At 38.1% G+C, this 21311-nt stretch overlaps 1 protein-coding gene across 3 annotated transcripts in view; it reads left to right on the top strand.

Moving 5' to 3' along the window:
• Positions 1–21311, top strand: part of phkb (phosphorylase kinase, beta) — a 190984-nt gene that overhangs the window by 67902 nt on the left and 101771 nt on the right. For all 3 annotated transcript variants that reach the window (XM_028809644.2, XM_028809645.2, XM_028809646.2), the window contains 4 exons: positions 573–731; positions 918–1012; positions 12654–12709; positions 13081–13174. In XM_028809644.2, coding sequence (XP_028665477.1) covers positions 573–731; positions 918–1012; positions 12654–12709; positions 13081–13174 — 404 coding nt within the window. The remainder of the gene's footprint in view (positions 1–572; positions 732–917; positions 1013–12653; positions 12710–13080; positions 13175–21311) is intronic.

Below are 21311 nucleotides of genomic sequence, written 5' to 3'. Positions count from 1 at the left end.
TATAAAAATTCTGTATGAAGAACTAGGCAAAGCTTTGTCGTAATTTGGCAAAAATATATTAATGTTTTGCATGCATAAACATTAGGGAACTAGGTGCCTTGGTATCTTTTTATGACAGCTACTTGTATGTATTGAGTTATATAAAGTTGAGTTTGTTTTGATACTGTATGTGGTAGTATTTTATGCTGTGTATGCTCAATTGTACGGTATCATAATTTATAAATTAATTAAACTAACTTACTTTAAAAAGTATGAAATGCAAAGCTAGGCTTCTCATTTTGATTATTTATTTTTTATAATTTGGATCACCTTGGTATTTCATTAAATATTATTTTGATGATTTGAGGATTATATACAGTTTTTAAACATAGCAGCACATACAAAGACCAATCATGACTGTTTTCTTTTCAGATAATAAATTTGATTTCAGAAAACATGTAAGCCCCCCCCCCCCAAAAAAAAAACAACCTCTACAAACAATATGCTAAATACTACTAAGATTGTTATTGATAAAAAAAATGTCCTTCTTCTGTGTTTAGTAACTATGCTTTATTTTTTCTATTCTTCCATAGGACATGCTATTATACCAAAGTATTATTACGTCCCAGCTGACTTTGTAGAGGCAGAGCAGAAGAGTCATGGGAGCCAAAAGCGCTTTCCAAGCAACACTGGCCGTGATGGAAGGCTTTTCCTATGGGGCCAAGCTCTCTATATCATTGCAAAACTGTTGGGTAAGTAGAAATTGTTTATCAGTTAAGCTATACTGAAATATATAAGCTATATTGAAATATTTTTTTGTCCTTTTCACTTATTTTCTGAACTGCCACTACTTTCCTGTTTAATTATTTATACAGTGTCAAAGACTAAAAGACTTGCTTTGTTTTTTGTTTTGTTTTTCAATGTGTCATAATTTAAAGTTGAAGGCCTTGTAAGTCCAAAAGACATTGATCCAGTTAGGCGCTACATACCTCCAGAAGATCAGCGAAATGTGAGCATGAGGTACTCCAATCAGGTAAATTATCTTAGTGTTATTTTTTTCTTATCAAAGAACTTATTCAGTAATGATGGGAAAAAGCTCAAATTTGATGTTATGACAGTGCTGTTTATATTTAAGTTTGAAGGACAAGAATTAAGCCTAGTTGTAAAATTCTTAAGTATCTACTTTAGTATGGATAGCAGCCTCTGTGAATCTTGAGTGACTTTTTAATTACTATATGCAATAATATATCATTTTAGCAGTCTGCAAAACTGTTACAGAATTTGGCTTCTTCCAACAAGCTCCTTTCTCACTTCTTTTATTTTTTTTAACCTTGATTTCTATAAACTTATAACAAAAATGTACATTTATTGTCTTTCACCACTACCAACAAAAACTCCTTTTTCCTTTCCAAAATAATGTTAAAATGGAATTATTCTTAATACTTGAATGAATTTAGAGCTTATTGGTATAACATTTTCCTAGCATTTCTTCAGCTGGGGTTTGTGCTTATGCTTCTCCTTCTTGACTATTTTTAACAAAGACTGACTGTCCACTCTATGAACACAAAGAAAAGCAAGGTGCTCAACTATGAGTTAGCCACATTCTCCAGAGAAGTAGTTCAGCAAGGTTCTTTATACCATGTTTTAAATTACTGCTTATTGCCTCATGTATATTAAGCAGAGTTGGTTCTTTCTTCATATTTCCCGTCCATTTTCACTTTGTACAATGTTCTAACAATTGACATGGGTAGCCTCTGGAGAGCTTTCTAATCATGATTTTGTGCTTTTGACTTGTCATTTAGTTGTGGTGCTCAAGTGAATGGCAAATTGTGTATCGCTATAAAGCCCAGTAGCTTGTCCCATAATTGTCTTTTTTATATTTTGTTGATCACAATAAAGTCTTAATTAGTTTGTGATATCTTCTTCTTTTGGCTGCTCCTGTTAGGGGTCGCCACAGCAGATTATCTTTTTCCATATCCTCCTGTCCTCTGCATCTTGATCTGTTACACCCACCTCCTGCATGTCCTCTCTCACCATATCTATAAACCCCCTCTTAGGCCTTCCTCTTTTCCTCTTACCTGGCAGCTCCATCCTTAGCATCCTTTTCCAAATAAATCCAACATCTATTCTCTGGACATGTCCAAACCAATGTAGTTTCACCTCTCTGACTTTGTCTCCAAACCGTCCAACCTGAGATGACCCTCTAATGTACTTGTTTCTAATCCTATTTATCCTTGTCACACCCAATGCAAATCTTAATATCTTTAACACTAGAATTACCAGAGCCTACGAGAAAACTCGTAAATCTGGCCCACCTTAAATCCGTTCGCACCTCTCCATCAGCGTCTTTTGTCCTGTAAATGTGCCGATTAAGACAAGCAGCAAGCAACCGGCTATTCTATCCCCCCACCGTTGCAGAAGATTCACAAAGTTGTGTGTACTGTATAATATGAACAATAAGAGCAGCTCACTACTGAAAACAGCAAATACAGGAGACAGTCAGGATTGAACCGGTGACTCTTGATTATAAGTCAGCAAATCTTACCGCTACGCCTCGAAAGCTGTTGTATCGTCCTTGAACGTTTTGTGAAAGTGTTTATTTGATCTTTGGACTTCAGGCTTCACACATTCTATAGTTTATCCCTACATTACAGTAACATTTATTACTAAAATATGAAAAAGTTTCTGTTTTAACAATGTGTTTACACAGATTACTGTAGAAACGGAACACACATGAAATGCATTTGTTCCAAATAACGATCTATTATTTCCACTCTAAAACTCCAGCAGTTCACTCACTCCTAGATAATCAAACAAGGCATGAGCTGGGAGAACTTTGTGAACTTTCTGCAACGGTGGGGGGATGGAATAGTCGGCTGCTTGTCTTAATCGGCACATTTACAGGACAAAAAACGCTGACGGAGAGGTGCGAACGGATTTAAGGTGGGCCGGATTTACGAGTTTTCTCATAGGCTCTGGTAATTCTAGTGTTAACTCTGCCACCTCTCCTGTTTTTTGGTCAGTGCCACCGTCTCCAACCCATATGACATAGCTGGTCTCACTGCTATCATGTAGACCTTCCCTTTCACTCTTGCTGATACCAGTCTGTCACAAATCACTCCTGATACTCTTCTCCACCTTGTCTGCACTCTCCTCTTCAAGTCTCCCCATTACTTTGTACTGTTGATCCCAGGTATTTAACACTAGAATTGCCAGAGTCTACGAAAAAACTTGTAGATCCGGCCCAATTTAAAATCATTCTCACCTCTCTGCCAGCATCTTTTGTCTTCTAAATGTGCTGATTAAGATGAGCATCAAGCAGCTGGCTATTCCATCCCCCACCGCTGCAGAACGTTCACTAAGTTTTCCCAGCTCATGCCTTGTTTGATTATCTGGAAGTGACTGAAGTGCTGGAGTTTTAGAGTGGAAATAATAGATCGCTATTTGGAACACACTCATTTCATGTGTGTTCCGTTTCTACAGTAATCTGTGTAAACACATTTTTAAAACAAACGTTTTTCATATTTTAGTCGTAAATGACAAAATGTAGGCATAAACTATATAATGTATGAATCCTGAAGTCCAAAGATCAAGTAAACACTTTTCACAAAAGGTTCAAGGATGAGACAACAGCTTCAGTGGCGTAGCGGTAAGATTTGCTGACTTGTAATCAAGAGTCCTCGGTTCGATCCCCACTCACTCCAATATTTGCCATTTTCAGTAGTGAGCTGCTCTTTTTGTTAATATTATACAGTACACACACACATTTGGTTTGCGTCTGTAACACACGGTGTGCATTTATAGGACTTATAAAAGTTAACTTTTATTGTCTCTAAATCACGATCACGATACATACTAACACCCCCTGACGCTGCTATTTTTCATTTGAAACGGAATAACTGGAGATGTGAGTGGTGTTTTGAGACAATGGAACTGGCCATTCTCTCATCTGGAGGGATTAAAGCTGACACACAAACGCTGGCAAATCTGCCTTCTTCGTATCTCACCGTCACTTGATTTTTTTTTTATTCAGTTTTATTGAGTGTTCCTGCTCATGCTGAATTAGTGTGCACTTTATGGTGTATGTCAAAATAAAAAAAAAAAAACACAGGCGTAGGTATATATGGAATTATTCGTTTTATGACCTGTATAGTACATTTCGGAAAACTTTGTGGCACGGATGCAACATTATTCATATTATTCATATTCATTCGTATAACATCTTGCAGTTTGTAATCAGTGACTGTGTGTTTTTTTCCCCCGATCTTGCCAGTCCCCACATGTTGCTGTATGCTGTTTCTTTTGTACTCCAGGACATGCAGAGGATAGAATAGTACAGAGCAGTAAGTTCAGCGCTATATGCAGTCATCAGATTCAAATGTTAACTGTTCACACACACACAAGGATCGTCTTTCCTACATTTACAACTTGTGTACCTGTAACAATGTACACGCTTCTCACTATGCTGTGGTTTCTATTACACACCTGAAAGAAAGAGACAATATATGTGAAAACATCATCGCACTAATGAAATATTATTTGAAAACAAACAGCGTCAGATTGGGTGTGGATTTATGCTGGCGCTATTACTGAAAGAAGATCAACATGTGCGTGGATCCTGCAGCACTGAATAAGCTCATATGCTCTAATGTTGTTCTTACAGCTCTGCACATCCTGTTTATTCTAAAAAACCACTACCAGTACACTTCTCCTCCACTCCCCAGGCATTCTCTCACTTTGCAAGATTGCATTAAACAATCTGGTTAAAAAGTTCACTGCCATATCTCCTAAACACCTCCATGCTTCCACAAGTATGTCATCTGGACAAACAACCTTTCCATTCTTCATCCTCTTCATAGCTGTCCTCCATCACCATTTTGCAGTCTACAATCTCCTTCAGGCTGACCCTCCTGTATAGGATATAATCTACCTGCGTGCATCTTCCTCCACTCTTGTATGTCACCCTATGTTCCTCCCTGTCCTTTGAAATCTGCTCCAATCACCAGTCTCTCTTTCTCTCGTGGGGTATACTCTCCACCTCTTCATCTAACTCTCTTGCACGCACACTATATCAACCTTCCTTCTCTCCATCACATCAGCTAACTTTCTCCCCTTACCAGTCATACTGCCAACATTCAAAGTTCCTACGCTCACTTCTACTGTCTTTACCTTCCTCCTCTCCTTCTGCCTCTGGACACGCCTCCCCCCTCTTCTTCACCTTCTTCGGCTAACAGTAGCCCAATTTCTGCCAGCACCCTGTTGGCTAACAGTACTGGTGGCAGCTGTTGTTAACCCGGGCCTCAACCAATTCAGCATGGAAATCTATATTGTTGTCTGCATATTGATCTGCAAAATTTTACACCGGATGCCCTTCCTGACGTAACCCTCCACATTTATCCAGGATTGGGATCGGTGTTGTCCACATATTGATCTGGCAAAATTTTACACCGGATGCCCTTCCTGACGTAACCCTCCCCATTTATCCAGGATTGGGATCGGCAAGAAGAAACACACTGGTTTGCGCATTCCTGGTGGCTGGGTTGGGTTGTGGCTATGATACTACTACCAATTCCTTTCTCAGTTGTAAACAGTGTCTCCCTCCAGTAGCTCCCCCTAGTGTCACTCGAGGACCCTGATATTGCTGCCCACCAAAACTACAGCTCTGATGCAGTCCTGCGGGTGTCCAAACAGAATGCACATCAGAGGGATGTCGCCACCCAGTGTACTAGGGAAGCATGTGGCCCTAGTAAGCAGTCTCCCTCTGTCCATCCATTGTAACTCCCTCCCAACTAGGTAAAGTACCACAGACCAACCAGGTCGGGATGCCTATCCACCCACATCCTTCCATTAAAAGGGCCTCCTCACCAGATAAGGAATCATCCATCCCAACCAACCCATATTGCCTTTTACAATTCTCAAGCCTGTATACTGTCCAGGTAATGATTCACCTGATTCTACATTACTTCTTCTTCGTCCTAGTTTAGTATTATCTGCAAACTTTACCATCTTGTTGTTTATGTATATTAAATAGAGCAGTGTTGCCAGAACTAATTCTTGAGTATCACCTAATTATAAAGGTTTCCTCTCCATAGCCTACCTACCTAAACCCAGGATGCTGAATGTCTATTTGTTTTAGCTTTATTTGTCCTAGTTTGTGGTACCTTATCAAAAGCCTTTGGAAAATCATGGTAAATAATGTCATATACACCTCTTTAATCATATTCTTTTGTTGCCTCCTTTTAGAATTCCATAATATAAGTGAAACACAGTCTCCCACATCTGTATTCATGCTGACAAGTTGCTAATATGCCTATTCTTAACGTATAATTCTGAATCTTTTTAATAATAATTGCTACCATTAATGTAATTGTGATACACCGTAAGCTTACTGACCTTACTTGGATCAGCCCAATCACCTTTTTTAAACAACGGGATAATATTTTCTAGCTTCCAGTCCCTAGGATTTTCCCCAGTTTGCAGAGATATTTCAAAAATATGTGTTGGGGACTTTATATACTGTATGTACTTACTAACTTCCTTTTTAAACACTCTAGGATAAATAATATATGGTCCTGGCAACTTGTTACATTTAAGTTTGTTTACTTCTTTCTCAGCAGTTCCAAATCACTAAGTATCTTTAAAATATACTAAAATACTGAAAATCTCTTAACAGTCATCTTTTTCCTCTTCAGCGATATTTTTCTCTCACTGCCTTTTACCTTTGCTAGTATGTTTTGTAACCATTGCTCTCATGTTTTCATAAGCACTCCTATTTAATAAATTCACACAAAATCACTTAAATAGGTCAGCAGTAAGGTTTTAGTGAGAAATGTTTATATTCAACGTTATTTTTATCTGATATGAACAGATAACTAGCTATGTATCCAAGATGCAAGCTACTTGTAGCTAAACATCTTGCATGATGAATATTTGTAACTATTTGAGTAATCAATATTTACGTAAAGAAAGTGTATTGTGCATTATTTAAATAACTCTACAAGAAGCATAATTAATAATAAACATTATTAATTATATATTAATTAATAAATGGCCAAGTCAGAACTTTTCTTTTTAATTTTCTTGCTTTGTAGTCTTTGTGGTGTGTGTTCAGACCAAAGTTTGTGTTTGTTTGTTTATTTGCCTGTTTGTTTGTTTGTTTGTTTATTTAAAGAGCTTCTGTAAAATGCTATATTTCCCCCTGGGAACAAATTAACATCTATCTATCTATCTATCTATCTATCTATCTATCTATCTATCTATCTATCTATCTATCTATCTATCTATCTATCTATCTATCTATCTATCTATCATTGTACTAATCTATTAGTTATCTATTAGTTATCACTTGTTTTGTTTTTTTTCATATACTCTGTGTCAGTGCTTATTATATAATAATAAATATATGTATATGCCACACATATTTTATGTATGTGTGTGTGTGTATACCATGTTCATAGAAACAACTGTAATATACGTTTGTACTTCACATTTGAATGGTGCTAATAATTTTCATATACTGTATATCATGTCCAGGGATAATACAACAAAACATATAAAACAAAAGACAAAGACAGACCAGTTCACACCCAATTCTCAACAACGTTTCTGGTTTTGCAGTATAAACTGATAAAAATTCTAAGGGAGCATTTACAGGCCATGTCTCATTAATGGGAACAGGTACTGTTGTGCCCACCTTACCGTGAGACAGATCATCAGATAATCCTACATAATTTCTAATATTGCCATCTGAAATCAGCATGTAATCACCATTACCTTCTAGTCTTTTAGATTATATGAAGGAATATAATGTCTGTGGATCAGTTTACAACAGCTATAAAGAAAGATAAATTAACTAACAAATGTTCTAGGTAAACAAGTCCATGACCTAACCGTTATAATGAAAGCAAAGAGGCAAGTAGAAATGGAAGATTTTTTTCTGCTTGATGCCTAAATCTTAATAATCTTAACAATGATTGTTAGTACTTGTTGATAAGAGAAGAAAGCTGCTGCAGTTCATCTGCTGTGATCTCTGTTTAACGTTTAACATGCAGTAAACTGTATCACTCAGGCTCTGCTCTAAAAAATAATCTAAGATGGCATTTATAATAAACACAAAAATGACAGGTCACTTGAACATCTAATATGGATTTTATTTGTCAGGATGCTTGATAATATAGTGACTGTTTCTGAAAAAAACATTTTACTGAATATATAAAGCACTTTATTGACATTTAGAGTCACGCATTTAGGATTAAATACTGATGTGTTTAAGCGGATTGGGGGAACCTTTATACAAGCAATGCAGAAGTGGGTTGAATAAAGTCAGTTCCAGGTAGCCTTGTAGATTGAAATGACTTTATCAAAAAAATGAACTATCACATAATTGCCATTATTGAAGATTTTTTAAATATTCAGTATTTGTTTATTTATTTTATTTTATTTATCATGTTATAGCTCAGTCCTCCCATTGCTTCTGTATTTAATAGCATCAAGCAGTCATATTGTCTTTATGATTCTACATGTCTTAAAACTGGTATGAGCAAAGACATTCATTTGTTAATGTCATCATCAGTGAATAAAATCCTGTGAAACACTAAGTATACCCACTTAAAGGTTTTTTTCTTTTTTAAACATATGTGGCCATGTCAAGATTTGATCTTCATTTAAACAGTATCTATAGATAAAGGTGATATAACAAACATCATGCCATATTAACATTTTGTAATCCATTGTGTAATTTACATACACATAAATGTAAATTTTGCATTAGAAAAAGTAAGTACATCCCTACATTTATTACTACCTCTAAGTACCTAAAATTATCAAGTGCACCAGATCATCATTAGAGTGAATCTTGCAGGAACTAGTCCTATTTAAACCAAATGGATCTACATTGGAGGTGTGCCAGGACGAAACCTTTGCTGTCCAGAAGCAACGTCAGGACAAAGCCAAAATTTCTCCATGAACTCCTAGGCAAAGAACAGGACTTCTGAAACAATGTGCTATGGACAGATGAGTTTTTTGAGCACAAATCCAGAATGTGTGTTTCACAAAAACCAACAACAGCATTTAACCAGAAGAACCTGATACCAACTAGTGGCGGAACTCTTATGGTTTTGGTTGCTGTGCTGCAACAGGTCCTGGACAGCTCACCATCATAGAATCCACTATGAATTTTTTATTGTACCTGGGTGTATTTGAGGGTAATGTGAAACCTTCTGTCAGAATAAGGAAGCTAAACTGAAAGTGGACATTGCAGCATGACAATGACCCGGCATATACCAGTAAATTAATTAAGCAATGGCTGAAAAGAAAGAAATGAGGTATTCTGAATTGGTACAATCAAAGTCCAGAATTTGAATCGAATCAACATACAGTGGAGCATTTCAGATGGGATGTGCATGCAAGACACCCCTCGAATATCATACAACTGACAAAATTCTGCGAAGAAGGCTACGAAAAACTTTCTTTTAGTTGATGTCACAGTCTGGTAGCCAGTTATAAGAAGTACACCTACTTGTAGTCATTCCTCATATATGTTTTGTTAATTGTTACTTGGAAAATGTGCTTAAATATAAAGATGATTCATTGAACTGTGCTATCAGGACGTCTGTCAGTTAATCGGTCATCATAGGCTTCTTTGCAAAATATCTGTTGAAATTGGATCAATTGCGTGGTTTGAGTTGAGTAATTATTGTGTGCAATTCAATTTTAGACTGACTGACTGCTTAAATTTAATTTGGTGTGTTAAATAGGAAATGGTTCAACGTATTTTATTTGAACAATTACCATTTATTTCTAAATCAGCAGATATTCAGGAATTTCTTAATAATACATTTTAGCAAAAAGTTTCCCTCTCTGCTTCATATATATTTTGGAAATTCATCATTTACATGTTCATTAATATTATTGAATGAATTATAAAAGTTCTCTTTGTTTTTCTTTAATTTGGGCAATAGAATAGTATTCCCTGTTAATTCTTCCATAAATAAGGTGAATATAAACATTTCCATTTCACTGTTGCATCAGTTTAGGTTCCTTGCAGTCTAATCTATTGCTCCATGCTCACCAGTTATTAATTGGTAAATCAGTATAGTTAAAATGGATTTCCTAGTTCATGTTTCTTTTCCTGTGTATCTCTTTCTTTAAGTAAACCCTTCTTTAAGCATGATCATGTGGTTCTGTATGGTTATGGCTGCTTAAGATCCTTCACCGTGCTTCTACTGAAATCCTCCTTTAGACTATTTATCCATCCATCCATTATCCAACCCACTATATCCTAACTACAGGGTCACGGGGATCTGCTGGAGCCAATCCCAGCCAACACAGGGTGCAAGGCAGGAAACAAACCCCAGGCAGGGTGCCAGCCCACCGCAGGGCTAGATTATTTATTAATTCCCATATTAAATTATTAGCAAAATTGCCAGAGCTTTCTGCTTAACTCGCAGACTAAAGCAGTGTCATTTTCAGAATGCCATTTAGTCACTTTTAATTCTTTAAAAAGAAAGCCTCACTGCCTTGATATGGAGGTTGCTGATGGTGACAACTCCTAATGGGACAACATAAGGATCCTTTTGATGGAGGACATTGACATTCTGAATGCAGCCATGGAAACTTTAAAATTAAATCACCAAAACTGAGAAAGAACCAGCAAAAACTACAAGGTAAATTTGTTCTGTGCAGTCTCATGTCTTTTGCCATGACTCAGGCATAAACCTTGCCTGGCTTGATATTAGCACCCTCAAAATGAAAAGACAAGGCATGACAAGACAACATTCAGATTTTGGTCTCAGAGAAGACTCTCTAGTAGTTTTGTGCCAACGGGAAATATCATCAGCAGTGCGTCGGAGTTGCTTACTTATATCACAGATGGACGTTCCTTTGTCGATGAGTTGAATGAAGTAATTAAACACATGGTAAATATCTTATTTACACTAAACATGTATCCTTATTGTACATGGATAGTTTGCATTGCATTTACAATAGAAACATCTGACATCTTCCTCTGTTATGAGGTTCTTTGTGGTAGGCATAGTGTTTGTGCGCTTTATATTTTTAAAGATGATGATTTGCAGAAGAAGTCATCTGCTGCGTATTATTAAGAGAAGACAAAAAGCAGAGGATTTTCAATAATGCTACAATTGCTGTAGCTTTTGCCAGAGTCGCAAGTGTACTATGGTCAGTCTAGATGCATGAGTAAATGCAAGGCTGGTGCAATAAATTCCTGATAGTATCATTCAGTGACTGTAACAGGCTGCCCAGTCTCCTTATGCATCGTCTAATATTTTTCAATGTTTGCTTAAGACTGTAGCCCTCAGTCTACTGAGAAGAATGTGTGAAAATTAAAAAAAAAAAAAAAATTATATATATATATATATATATATCCATCAAAAAGCATGTCACAGACAGTGTCTTTGAAATAAGCATTTCATCATCGAGTTGGTGTGTTTGGGAAGTGTGTTGTGCCGGTGTAATCAGTGCAGTGACACACAATTGATGGGTCCACTAACCCATCACTGCCCCAAAAAATTTTTGATGTGAATTATTACAACACAAAGAGATACCACGTAATTTAACTCCAACTTAATAAAATTTCTGTACGTGTCTGCTGTCTTCAAGGAGCTGAAGGCTGACATATGTGGCTTAGCAAGAAAAATGCTACATATATTTAAAAATGATACATTACAGAGAACGCATAAAGAAAACATGATTTTTATTCACATAAAGAATGTGGAACAGCTCTGGTACCTCCCTGCTTATATTTTGTTCCTTTTACATATGCATAAGGGACAGCCAGTAAAATAAGCCATTAGCACTTATCCTAGAAGCACTGCCTATACTTGCATTGGTATATATGCAAATGACTATACAAGTTTGGCTTTTCTGAATCTCTCTCAACAACAACTTTGTTTGTCTTATCATGCTTATTTGATTTGAAGCCAAAGTGTTCCCTGTTATGCAAGATTGATTTCTTCCATCCATCCATCCATTCTCTTCCGCTTATCAATTCGCCCCATCTGTGATTTTTTTATATTAAACCATGTACTTTCGTACTGTGTTACAGTTTATGACTGTCGATGATGAAGACACCCTGTTGTCAAAATGAAAACTACAGGAATTTCGAAAAAGTGATGTTCACTTGCTCCGTTAAGATAGTGATGCCCCATCCCCGGTGATAACATTGTTAATTATCACTGTTTAAGTAGACTATTTATCACGAGGAGATTTCAGACATTGTCCAACCCCACTTAATAGGTGACAATTTCACCTCCTTATCCTTAAAGATATGACTCAAATGGCTTCTAAACTTTTTAAGTTTGCCCCCAATATACTGTGGACACACAGAGTATACACCATCCTCCTTGACTCGCCCATTCATGTGGAAACACAAGAAATTATTTTTGCTGTTTATTTTGTCGCTATTTACTTGATATGTTCTTAAATGCAATATAGTCTTTTACATACATTTTTTTTAAGAAAAGTTATCCTTTTAGCTGTAATCACTCTACAGTATAGTAAACTCAATGTGAATTTAATTCTCTATCAAGTGTGGTAGCAGATCTAGGCATTTCAGTGAACTGTCGTGTAACGTCTTTGACATTATACTCCCTTAAGTGCTTGTTTAGCTTTATGGGATGCTTATGGATTTGTTCTTGTTCCCTTGCATTTCTCAGGGTCCCCTTGAAAATGACGTTGTTATTCATGTGGCTCTTATTGCAGAAAGTCAACGGTAGGTGAAACTAAACAGTGCACAGTCTTCTGTAAATATTTCTTTTTCCAACGCATAAAGAAATAGCAGTTAAAATAGTGATGTAAAAAATTTTCAATACTGTATTTGAAATATTACCAACTTTTTCATAGATGCATCTGTAATATGAATTATTTTGCTTAGCAAGCTGCTGCCCTTTGGTAAAAGTGGAGCATTCTTTATACATTTTGTCCTTTGTACAATTTTGCTGTTCTATATGACCCTGTATGTACATGATTAGGTACATAAATAAAATTTACTTCAACACTGAACCACAATAACCCTTAAGTATAAATGTATTACATGTACTGTATATTAATTAAGACTGATTTTTTTTTTTTTTTTTTTCTCAGCTTACAGGTTTTTTTGAATACTTATGGTATACAGACCCAGACACCTCAACAAGTTGAACCCATACAAATATGGCCTCAGCAAGAGCTTGTTAAGGTAATTAATTATCTTGTCAATGATACTTACCTGCCTATGCTGTGAAAAGTGCCGGGTGTTCTCCATAAAGTCTCGCCATTTTTGCAGCGAAGCTGATGATATTACTTGGTGTAAACTACTGAATGATGTTTAAAGTCTGCTGAGGATATTGTGCAGTGCTTTTTGTGAGTTTGTTTGTGGTTGTTGACACATTGAATGAAAATGGGGAAAAAGAGAAATAGAAAATCAGTGCTTTGCAGAAGAACTATGATAGCATCAGATAACATTAGATATGGTAAAAAGGAGCTCAAAGTGGTGTAGCACAACTGCACCCACAGTTTGTTATCTGCAACGTTGTAAAAAAACAATGAAATGGATTCAGATGTTGGTTTTTGTTAAAAGGGAGTTAGGAAAGAGTTATTTTTTGGGTAACATGGAAAGAAAATACACATTTGAACAATATCCAGTCAGTGCTGTCTTTTGACATCAAAAAACTGAAGCTGAGTTGCTTCATCATAGGGTTGTGCTATTCATTTATCTTTAATATTGTAAATGAGCTAAATGTAGAAATAATGCATGATACCAATGCAAAGCATCTACTAACTTCATGCCGGTTTTTGGTTTAATGGTTAATTTTACAACTACAGTGGAACCTCAGGTCACAACCGTAATTCGTTCCAAAACTCTGGTCATAACCCGATTTGTTCATGATCCGAAGTAATTTCCCCCATAGGATTGTATGTAAATACAATTAATCCGTTCCAGACCATACGAACTGCATGTAAATATATATTTTTTTAAAAGATTTTTAAGCACAAATATAGTTAATTATCCATATTACTAACCGAGAATGCTAAACCGGATGATGGACGCAGGCACATCCGGCCATGGGCCGTAGCTGCAAAAAGACGTACTGCGCAGGCGCAAAAAGAGTCCGCGAGAGTCGGCTGAGGAGCCGAGAAAGGCGGACAAAAGAGGGCGAGAGAGGCGGATGAGGAGAAAGGCGGATGAGGGGCCGCGAGTGGCGGACAAGACCACAGAAAAAAGGAGTGAGCACATACAAAAAGGAGAAATGAGGCGCAAAGTCAAACGCAGGAAAAGCACGAAACACATTGCACACGAAACTAGACCCGAAAAAAAAAAAAAAAAAAGAGGCTCGCGCACAACAGCAAGGCACCCCCCCCCACAGGCACCGGACGGGACACACACCAAGAGGGGGATTCAACAAGCCCATGGAACACAAAAAAAAGAACACAAAACCACCCCACAGACCCTACAAGCGAGGGACGGGACACACACAAAGAGGGGGATTCAACAAGACACAGGAACACAAAAAGAAAGAAGACGCTCGCGCGACAACAATCCTCAACAATCCCCCACCCCCCCCCCACCCCCCCCCCCCCCACATCCATAAGAAGTCACACCCAAAGCCACATATTCTAAAGTGAACGTCAGCACCTTCACACTAGACAGCATAGGTGTCAGCATTGGTGGATCTCCTTACAATAAAGCACTATTAACCGTTCAACTGCAGAAAAGGAAACATATTAACAGTGACTGCGACCCTCCTTAGAAAGAAACAAGTCATGAATACACGGTCACGGGTACAAAACGAAAAGGAAATGATAACAGGAACAGACACACGAACACGAAAGAAACAACAAAATAGACGGCTATGCGGCATAGGTGGATCTCATTACAATAAGGCACTATTAACCGTTCAACCGCAGAAAAGTCTCCATATTAACAGTGAGTGCAATACTCCTTATTACTTATCCATATTTCTAAAAGAAAAAATGTCTCGACTCCAAAAACGCAAAGCTCAACTAAAGCTTCTAACTAACGATGTACCTAAAAGTAAAAACTTTATGAACTGCGTTAGATCCTACAATAGTTCATTTGCTTTTAGTAAATATCAGGCCACCAAAAGGCAATGGCCCATACTGCTTTCCCATATGTGCACAAATACTGCATCGCATTGGAACAGTGCACCCTGAAACAAATCAACAACGCAAATATGCACAAATCTACATCCTGGATCCACATGACGCAAACTATCAATCAAAGTGCTGCATCGCAACAGGCACGGATTCAAAACGAAACACCTCCCGTCTCAGACATACGTTAACGGCAAGGAAGGCTACAACGGGCTTCTCACACAGCACAGGCAAATCGATTACAGCTCCAAAACAATACGTCCCAAATACTACACATGCAACAACGCGCCTCTCAAACAGCACAAGCAAAACATACACCGGGAAAATTCATTCGGATTAATGAATGTCATTTGCAATCATTGTCATTCAGTTCATTTCCCTGAAGAAACAACTGGCAATATAAGTAATACATTTAGACGTTGTTGTCAAAAGGGTCAAATTAGACTGCCTTCTTTACATTCATATACTGAATATCTACAGAAGATTCTAACTGACGATGTACCTAAAAGTGAAATCTTTATCAACTGCATTAGATCCTACAAATCGGTATCCACTATGAACATTAACGGTGGCACTGCACGTGACATCCGTCTTGAAAAAATGTTGTTTATTGATGAATGTTCAATGGCATGAAGTCACTTACTCAACACCATTCATAAACTTCTACAAACGTTTATGAATAATAATATTCGATTTGGAGGAAAGGTACTTTTATTAGGAGGAGATTTTAAACAGTGATTAGCTATTCTTCCAGATGCCATGCACTCAGCTATTGTTCAGTGCACCTTAAAATACGCAGACAATTGGCATTGCTTTCAAAAGATACAGTTAGTAAAAAAGATACGATGTCCAGAACCAGATCATAACAATTACTTATTACAACCGAGAGATGGTACACTCACCAATACAGATGGACTTCAGCCACATATTATTACAATTCCTCAAGCCTTTATCTGCGACGACTTAGTTACAGAGAGATTTGGAACAGCAATCTCATTAGACCAAATGCCCCTTTTAACACAACGCACTATATTATGTCCAAAAAATATTAATGTGGAAAACATAAATACCCAAGTCATTCCATTACTTCCTGGAGAGACACAACTCTTTCTAAGCTCTGACAAAGTTGACTCTGATCACGATAATGACCATCTTCATTGACCTTACAAGTTCTGACCTGGAATTACCTTTTACACTTAAACGGCGTGTACAAAGAAATTTTCCAATAAACCTTTACACTGTGCCACACACTTTATTGTTTGCTTTCTATTTGCATCATCTACACCGTCACACTATTCTATATCTCATTCATACATCACGCTCTTTGTCATTCCCAACACCAGGGGTTGGCGAGCGAAGCGAGCAGGGGGCGGAGCCCCCTAGTACTATAGAATGCACAGCGTAATAGTAAACTAAATGTAAAAACATTGAATAACACAGAGAAAACGAACATTTCAAGAGTTCGCGCTATAGCGCTACGAACTGCTCGCTAAAACACTTTTATTAATGAGTTTTAAGCACAGGGAAAAAAATGAACATTTCAAAAATCCGTAATTTAATAAACAACCAAGAAAAGTAACATTGCAACAATGCACGCAACAGACCGATCGCTATAAAACAATGCTCAAATCGGTCTCTTTAAAAACAAGCCCGGTGCATTCTTTAACTGCCTTCTGGCTTTATGCGGCCAGCCCTCTCTCTCTCTCGTGCATGTGTGTCTCTCTCTCGTGCGCGCACATGTATGTATGTATGAATGTATGTGTGTGTGTCTCTCTCTCGTGTGTGTGTGTCTATCTCTCTTGTTCTCGCTGCACAGGGAATGCACAGCGAGAGACTGAACACGTGCAGAAAGCATCGGTGTGCACAAACCGAAAGGGAAACTGGCTTGTTCGTATACCAAGTGTGTGGTTGTGAACAGATGCAAAAGTTTGGCATTTTGGTCGTAAAACCGATTTGTACATGTTCAGAGACGTTTGTAAACCGAGGTTCCACTGCAATTGCAAAGTATTTCGTCATTTTTACTGCTGTCTTTGATCTTTGCTCAACAAACTTATTAATTTAGGTATTTGTATTGACATTTTAAGACCTGAGGTGTACAGTGATGTGATTGTAAAACTAATATGTCTATATATTTAAAATGTTTGTTTGCAAGCTTTGTTTTTATTAAATTAAGGTGGCTGTCCCCCCAATCCAGCTTTGCTCCTGTATTGTGTTCAGTAATTCAGGGATAAGCTTTACTTCCTTTCCACCCAAAATTTGGATTAAATGAGATTGAGAATGTTTTTAATGACAAGTTCCTCAAAATTACCAAGACAAATACCTCTTGTTAGTCACCTGTTCCATGACTACAAACATGACTCAGCATTTTCACAATGCAGATGGACAACTGAACAGAGAATCTGTACATATTTATTTATTTTTTAATATTTAATACATTTCTCTATCTTATCTGAAACAAGGCTTAATTAAAAAAGTATAGTTTTCACCATTTTCCTAATAACAAAAATATATATATATTGTAAAGAAACACAAGACAAGCATAAAGGTTTGGGGTTTTTAGGCCCCGTATACTGTAAAGTAAATTTTCTTACAGACAAAAAACAACAAAAAAATGGCTGGCGGACAATTTATAGTGAAGGACAGGAAGTGATGAAAATGATGGGGTAGTCGTGGTGGTGGATGGGTAAATAACGTCAACAGGAGGGGACCAGAGGTAAGAAAGGAACCTGGAAGTGGGTGGGATCCACAGTCTTTTGGGTATGATCATGGTGGCGGTGCTTCATTTTTTCTGGAGAGACAGAATAAGAGAGGTTAGTACCCCGCCATTTTCCCCTGGCACGACTTGTCGCGGCACCCGTTGGGTCCTTAAGCCGCTCCCGATGCACTCATGCGTGACATGACCCCTCCTTCAGCCCAGAGCCACTGGGTCGGGCGGCCCGAACCGAGAGGTTGTGAACCCGAGAGAGAGCATCAGCATTGGTCTGAAGGTTACCTCGGCGATAAGTGACGGTGAACTTACTGTATATGGCTGCAAGTCCAAAAACCACCTGGTGACCCGAGGATTCGAATCCTCTCACTCGGCCGACGATTTGGTTGGTGTACTAAAACATCCACTAGCCCTTTTCTCTCTTTCACCTCGTAAGAGCCAAGCCAATGTGCCAACAATTTAGAATGGGAAGTGGGCACAAGCACCATTACTCAGTCCCCCGGCTGAAACTCCCGTAGGGAGGTGTTTCTATTGTAATTCCGCGCCTGCGCTGCTTGAGCCTTCAACATCTGATCTTTTAATAAGGGTCTAATTTTCTCCAATCTATCGCGTAACTGCGCGATATACTCTAATATATTAGTGGAAGGGAGTGCCTCTCCTTCCCAACCTTCTTTTAGAACATCCAAAATGCCCCGAGGCTGGCGCCCATATAATAATTCAAAAGGGGAAAACCCCGTAGAGGCTTGTGGCACCCCGATAGGCGAAAAGTACCAGGGGTAACAGCTGGTCCACGCTGACTACCTTGCGGAGCATCTGTTTAAGAGTTTGGTTAAACCTTTCTACCAACCCGTCCATTTGAGGATGATAAACGGATGTCTTAAGATGCTTAATGTGGATTAACTTGGTAACCTCCCTGAACGTATCCGAAGTAAAGGGCGTGCCCTGGTCCGTAAGGACTTCTTTGGGTATGCCTACTCAGGAGAAAAACCCTACCAATTCCTGTGCAATATTTTTTGTATTGGCAGTTCGCAGGGGAACCGCTTCTGGGTACCGGGCAATCGACCATAACTAATATATATTTATGGCCTCACATCGAAGGTTCCAGGGGTCCTACTAGATCGACACCGTTCCTCTCAAATGGAATGCATATAAGGGGAGTTGGAACCAGAGGAGCACGATCCCTACAGGGTATCTGACGTAGCTGGCAGGTCTTTCCATAGCCGCCATTCCCTCGCCTACTGGCCCGAGGTTATGCCGTAGCGCTTGAAAATCTCGGTCTTAAGGAGGTCGTATTGGGCGGCTTCCTCCTCGGGGAGATCATGATAGGCGCGCTGCGCGGGCCTCTTCAAGTACAGCACCAGTATAGACACCCATTCCGCCCTCGGCCATTGGTTTCGTGAGGCAGTCCTCTCGAAAACCGACATGTAGGACTCAATATCGTCTGCCTCAGAGAGCGAAATGATAGGAGGTGGTGGGGGCTGAGCGAGCTCTGGCTTCACTGCTTCTGCCGCCACCAGCCGACTTCAGATCTCGACCAACTCCGCCTTCGTGGCGGCCTGGTCCACCTTCAGAGCCTGCAGCTTACTGGCCATGGTGGTCAGGGCCGCATTTAGGTCTTGCCCTTCCATCATTTTCGGGCTTAATCCTGCTGACTACGCCACTGTAAAGAAACACAAGACAAGCATAAAGGTTTGGGGTTTTTAGGCCCCGTATATTGTAAAGTAAAAGGGTTTTCGTCAGTATTTTTCTTACAGACAAAAAACAACAAAAAAATGGCTGGCGGATAATTTATAGTGAAGGACAGGAAGTGTTGAAAATGATGGGGTAGTTGTAGTGGTGGATGGGTAAATGACGTCATCAGGAGGGGACCAGAGGTTGCTGTTCTCTGTACATCCAAACTTGACGTGTAGTAATCTAAATAGTCTAATCATTTACTTTTTACTAATTTTGACAGTAATGTTATTCAAATAAATAGTGTCTATACAGTAAGCATTAGGACACATACAAATATCTGTCATTTTCAATACTTGCCACTAGTGTTTCTAGCCAATGCTGTTTTTCTGAGTGTAGGCTCTTTTTTGAGTGGTAGAGAGTGGATAACTTTCCATAAAAGTCCATAGGGTTTCTAGTTGGGTATAAATAATCCAAAAGGTCATATGTCTTAAAAAGAAATTGTCTATTAAATGGTTAACCCATATTCTTCAATATCCAGTTTGTAGCTCTTAGTGATATGTTGTTTTTCTGCATTTAATATATATGAAACATGAATTGGTCTGCATATCTCAAATGGACCCGTTATCAAACTAGATAGTAAATACACACCATTTGGTATTTCATCTTATTTGAGGCCTCCAAACATCTCATGAAGCTTAAAATTACCACAGCCAGGTTAGAACAAATGCAACAAAAACAGGCTATTTTGCCAAACAAGCTTGCTTATTCTATTCACCTAGATTCTCCAAAATAACCGCAAGTTAAGAGGTCCCTAAAGTTTACAATGAGAGTGAGAGGTTATAGTAGGTTATAGTGTCTCACCTAGCATTGTGTCTGCACCTTCTCCATTTCCTTGACTGGAATGACTCTTGTTTTTGCCTATCACAGGCTGAGGCTACTATGGAGCATGCTTATCTTTTTGGGAAATTTCTTATTTGCCAGTGAAAGTGATTTGAACATATTGTCAGCAATGAAATTTCTTCCATTTTTTGTGGAAGGCTCAGCAAGACACAGAGCATCTTTCCCTGTTAATCGAGGGGATCATTTTCCAAACAGAGACTAGTATTTGGAACATATTTGTTATTTACATCAGTAGCTAACAAAAACTTGATCCCAGACTTGTCGGATTTGCTTGGGTTGCCCTAATTGAAAGGGCATTAACATTTCATGAGAAATTAGTGTTTATAACCTGTTATGTTTTCCTTTACTTGTAATACATGGTGCAGTTATTCACAACATATGCCAAGTGCCTGATATTGTGACATACTGTCATTATACGAAGTAGACAGCAAGCATCAATTTGATGTGGGAAAAGGAGAACATGCTAGATGGCAGCCTTCCAGCGCTGGGCTCCTTATTCTTAGCTTGATCCAGCCACAATGTGCCATATCGCATGTTCTTTCCTCATGAGAATTTTTTATTGTTTAAAGCAGTATATAGATATTATTTTTTTCTGGTAGTGTATCTACAAATTGTTAAGTACTACTTGTTTTCATTCTAAACAATAAAACATAACATATGAATAAGATTAGTATATTTATGTAGATTTTTAAAAACTTCTGCTTATGATTTTGTGCTGTATTTTCATACAATGCAAAGAAAACACTGTATGTGTAAAGCTAGTCTCTATATCTGAGCTTGTTATAATTACAATATGTGGAGAATGAGAAATTTGACAAATGACATGAGCACCTTCTTATTAAAGATCTTTTTCTTGGTTTATCAGAAAGACTTATTTTTGCTCTTGTGATACATAGTGGATTTTTTTAATGTTCTAAATAAACCTCCACATCTTGACAGA

This window comes from Erpetoichthys calabaricus, chromosome 9, assembly GCF_900747795.2.
Source record: "Erpetoichthys calabaricus chromosome 9, fErpCal1.3, whole genome shotgun sequence".
In the NCBI taxonomy this organism is placed as follows: Eukaryota; Metazoa; Chordata; class Cladistia; order Polypteriformes; family Polypteridae; genus Erpetoichthys; species Erpetoichthys calabaricus.
Note: the sequence above shows the minus strand (reverse complement) of the source record. Positions and strands in the feature narration are given on the sequence as shown.